A 5,194-nucleotide genomic window follows, 5' to 3' on the forward strand; every position below is an offset into this window, starting at 1 on the left:
GGGGCCGGCGACGCGCCCTGAGAGACACCTCGGTTGAGGGGCTGCCGAGCGGCCCGGGACAGCGCCGGCCCGAGGATGAACGCGGCCCCGTCAGTGCACCTGACCACATTAAAGTCTCATTTGCATGCTCTACACTGTGCATGTGCTGCTCTCTTCACACTCCACTCTGAAAAATTTACTATTGCAGCCAGATTTGGTGCAGCAAATACACACGGGGTTTTCCTACTATAATGTACGTACGGAACCATTCCAGAACCAAATTCCACCTTTTACCGGAAGACATTCTTTTTTTAATAAAATTAAGTGCATCTCCTATAGAGTACAAGATGACTAACTACTTGTTAGTAGAAAATAAATTGTCTAGACAACTTTTTTCAAATAGTTCCCAATATAGCTTTTCTTTTTTTATATAGTCATGTGATTTTATTTTGAGTCTTGAAAAGACTTATTTTCTTCATTCAAAGATACAGCAGAAATTCCAAATGGTTACAGCTACAGCTAAACTCTCGTAAGCTTGGTTAGCACTATACTCACACAAACCAAAATCTTCATTTCTGCTCTGATGCTGTGATTTCCTCTGTTGGCCGTTCCATTGGCTATTGCAACAAAATTTGTTATCGTGTGTTCGAGAAAGCTATCGCTGGATCCTAGAAAAAGCAAAAACAAAACAAACAAACAAAAAAGCTTACATACAGCTTATATATGTGGCGAATACTGCGTCATCCCCATTGCAGACTGCTCCTCAGTCTGCAGACTGCTACTCCGTGCGTAAGTCACATTTGAACTCATCTGATTAACATTACTCATTGACCGCTTTCTTCCTGCTCCCGGTATACTTCTGTTTTCCATACACCAGGCAAGCTGATGAAGCAGTCTCCCCTTTGTTCACTGTTAACTATTAGCACTATTTGGGTATTGGACTATGCTGTTGCCTTTCAGATCTAAAGTAAAACTCCTTGGCTACCACTGTGGGTGGGAACATTAGGCAGCAAGCTGCATACACCAAAAATTCTCATCATTCCATACATTTACCATTTCTGCGTAGGATATATGAGAAAGAGAAAGCACGCTGGCAAGACTTTTAACAGGAAGAACTCCTTGTACAATGTAGAACACTGTCTTCCCAGAACCTTCAAACCTGTTAGGAGACACCATGGATGGCAATACCAAGAAAACTAAGGATTCTAGTAAAAGACCTCTAGTCTATCCTGGCACTGCTGCCCTACAGCTTTTGCTGTTGTCTTGGGTGTTGCAGCCTGAAATTTGCCACCCTAAATGCAGGCCCACTTTCACTAGCACCTTCCCTTCTACTGACCCTGCTACAGCAGCAGCAGCGTGGGGCAGAGGAACAGCAATGGAAAGTTGGTGCAGCCATTTCCTTAGTGAACATCAACAAAAACCTTCCCAGCAGAAAAGCTAGGCTAAATGAATCGTGATGTCTTAACAACCAGAGGTATGGAAAATGTCAATTGAGATAAATTAAACGGATGCTGGAGATCTCCCTTGGCATTTAAGCTCCAGTAGTCATAGAATTCTCGAGATGTTTATTGTACTTAATGCAATCCATTGGGTGTTGTTATGGTAATGGCAGCTAAGTCTCTCGCTAAAGCCATCTTCTAGTCTAGGAGGGAGAACATACATGAAGAAAGCCACCTTTTACCGGAAGACAAATTCTTTTTTTAATAAAATTAAGTGCATCTCCTATAGAGTACAAGATGACTAACTACTTGTTAGTAGAAAATAAATTGTCTAGACAACTTTTTTCAAATAGTTCCCAATATAGCTTTTCTTTTTTTATATATACAGTCATGTGATTTTATTTTATTTGAGTCTTGAAAAGACTTAATTTCTTCATTCAAAGATACAGCAGAAATTCCAGAATTGTTAGGTTGTCTTTTTTGAGAGACACGGCAGAGGTTGAGTCAACTGCAGACACACGCTGAAATGGTTACAGCTAGCTTAATTACAAACATGAGACAATCGATTAGGTGCTTTCTCTGTCCCTCTCCCCATTTTCCCTACTTCCGTACATGTGTTATAAATACATTTATGAACATCCACAAATAATTGCCGTGAAGCAACCTTTAATGATAAGGACTTAATCGAAGTTAACCTTTAGGCACTGCTGAAGAGATTAAACTACAGCATGGCATAAAAACACTTTCCTGCCTAAACTCATGCATCTTCTAAACAGCAGCTTGCAGATTTAGACACAATATTTGAAGCGTTTTGATTCCAAAAGGTAAACATCACTTTGCAGCTCACAGTTCAATAGTGACCACATACAGTAATTTCTGTAAAACACAAAATGTATAACAAAGGAAGAGAATAAGCAAGTAAGCAATGCCTCTTTTTTAAGTTATTTCTATGGATTTGGTGTGACTTCCAACTCTGCATGATGGTGGCAGGCTCTAGGTTTTTTCCAGACACCACCAATATTGCTCAAAGCCCCAAATTAACATACATTGATGTTCACTTAAAAGTCCTATGTGTGTAAACACTACATAAATACATATGCAAAATAAAGTTCATATCCCATAAAATAGAAAATGTAATATATATTCTATTAGACAATGCATACAGGCATAGCAATAGTTTTTTAACTATATAAATGTATTTCATAAAATTATTTACAGATGGAAGCAGGAACAAACATTACCATCAAATACATTGATTTCATCAGTTCTATGAATCTTTTGAAGATCCTCGCTTGCAACAAAATGATCTGCAACTCCAGCTACTTAGAAAAGGAAAGTGCTCATGATCCGTTTAGTGCAATAATGCTGGCTACAAAACTTAGAGGAGAAAACATTTTAAGAACTAGTACCGCATTAGCTAGTAGGACCAAAAAAAAACAAAACATTTTTTACTTTAAAAGTTTGAAAAGGTAAGGAAGAGAAACTAAGGTTACACAGTGGGCCAACAAGAAAAGAAAAATTCTCCAAAGTCAAGTCTTTAGATTGTCAGAAATCAGAAGCGCCAAACATACAGTTTCTCATGCTATTTTGTTCCATCTTCATCCTGAACATTCTTGGAGACAGCTGTCCCATAATCAAGGAAACAGCACGTCACAGGTATTCCTGCAGATATGATACCACATAAGCCCAAAGAAAGAAAAGAAAGATGAATAGACTCATCAATGTGACAGTCCTTTACCTCTGAATGCTTGACTCCATAACTTCAGTAGTGTTCCTCCATTTAAATAAATACTGAGTAGCATGAAACTTGCTTCTCAAATTAAAAAAAGTAATACTTGGGGACAGACGGTAAAGTAAAACTCAGGGATGGATGATAAAAATGAGAGGTTCTTAAAAGTTGTGCATTATGCTTTCAGCTATAGTAAGCCACAACAGCTGAAGATTACACAAGTTATTTCTTCTTGGTATCATAGATCAAGCATCAGAATAAACCTAGGTTAACAGTCAAGTACAACTCCTTTTAAATGAGCGACCCCCCCAGAGAAAACCCTACTTCTGGACCTAAAGACCAGGTGAGCAAAAATAACCTCTACAGGGATGCCATGCACAGCACATGTAAACACCAAAATGCCCATCAGCCTTCATAAACCTTGGCTGCCTACCCAAATACGGAGGCAGGCTGACAGAAATCCTAGAAACAGTTTTAACTTTATTTCTGTTTTCTTGAGAGTTTTGCTCTCAAGACTTGAAAGACTCCTGGGCTTAACTGGAACTTGTACAAGATCTCACACATTTACCACCTTCCAAAATCAGAATAATTAAGAATTCTCACAGATAATGAAACCCAAAGCCCTTTTACTAGTTTCAATGAGATATGGAAGATGCAGCTCTATCTGACAAGTACTTAATCACTGATCCCCATGCAGATTTTAAAATGTCACAAGGTACAGCTATGGAAAACAAGGACGATGTACTTAACATGGATTATTTTTCTGAAATTCTCAACTTAACTTTGAGAGTAAGCTTCTACCCAAAGGAAGCTGACCCAAGAAGACCCTTCTCCCCAAAGCTGGGTTACGGACAACTGCCCATCCTCCTGCTAAGTCATCACAAGCCCTCGTAGTCTTAGTTAAAAGCCTAATGTGGAAGGAAATACACATGTATTGGCAACCATCACTGTCGACCACAGCCAGAACCTACAGAGCAGGGTTTGGGAGCCAGGCCGCTGCGGTTTCACCCCACAGTGGCTTCTTGGAGCAGTTCTGCTGGTGGGAGCTGTGTGCACCCAGGAGCCCGGCCACGGCACTTGACAAAGTACTTATGCCAGCCAAGCAAGACTACTCGCTCTCAGCCCTTCCAAAGTTTTGAAAAGCACCCTCCAGAGCCAGGCCTACCAGGGGCAGAGGCTGGGACCTGCAGGTTGGCCCCGCCGCTCCTCAAGGCCTCATGGGAGTCACGGCTGCCCTTGGAGACAGAAGACTGGGCCGCTCTGCCTGGCTGTGAGATGGCACCTTCTGCCCACAAAGCTGGCGGAGCGCCAAGGCCCCAGTGCTCCCACAGTGGCAGTGCCCGCAGCAGCGTGTGCAGCCTGGCAGCTTGCTGCCACCCGAGTGATCGTGGTCACCCTGCCTGGGCACCAGACTTCCGGGTCCCCTGCCTCAGGCCGGACAGTGCCACTTGTCCCCCTGGGAATGATGGCACCGTGGGGCAGCTGCGGGAATGGCCCCACACTGACATCACTGCTTCCTCTTGCTGTGGCCCTGGGGGCACAGACGGGCCTTTGCCACAGGGGAAGGATAAGCGGGTGCTGGGCGCTGCCAACTCACCCCTCACTCTCCCACGGGCAGAGGAAAGCTCGGCGAAGCCAGTGCAGACCTTCTCACCATTTGCCATGCCCACTGCTGCCGTCCCGGGGGTGCATGAGCCCACCACGCCACGATGGGGAGGCCGAGGGTGACGCAATGAGGCAGCTGAGGCTGTGGCGGCTTCTCCCATTTATTCATTCCGTGCACGAGGCAAGAGCGGGCGCTGCTCCTCAGTGGGTGGCAGCTCCTCGGTGGCCGGCGACTCGTAGGTGACACAGAGGGAGGAGAAGAGACAGCCCAGGAAGGACACTAGGCTGGCGAAGTACATGGCACCGCTGGCGCTGCCCACAGCTGCCGTCAGCGGCCCCATGGCCAGGGCCACGAGGATCTGCGCCAGGAAGTACTGGCAGCTCAGCAGGGAGATGTCAACGCCCATCCCCCGCCGCGCGCCCTCGCCCGCCGAGCCTACAA

The 5,194-nt window shown here is 44.5% G+C and overlaps 1 protein-coding gene across 1 annotated transcript in view; it reads right to left on the reverse strand.

Annotated features, from left to right (window-relative positions):
- Positions 1 to 4,913: 4,913 nt before the first annotated feature.
- The window catches only part of SLC45A1 (solute carrier family 45, member 1), a 13,919-nt gene continuing 13,638 nt past the window's right edge, over positions 4,914 to 5,194 (reverse strand). Inside the window, exon 8 of the mRNA XM_009333473.1 lies at positions 4,914 to 5,188. Coding sequence (XP_009331748.1) covers positions 4,914 to 5,188 — 275 coding nt within the window. The remainder of the gene's footprint in view (positions 5,189 to 5,194) is intronic.

The sequence above is a fragment of the Pygoscelis adeliae genome, unplaced genomic scaffold (genome assembly GCF_000699105.1).
Source record: "Pygoscelis adeliae isolate BGI_AS28 unplaced genomic scaffold, ASM69910v1 Scaffold370, whole genome shotgun sequence".
Classification (NCBI taxonomy): domain Eukaryota; kingdom Metazoa; phylum Chordata; class Aves; order Sphenisciformes; family Spheniscidae; genus Pygoscelis; species Pygoscelis adeliae.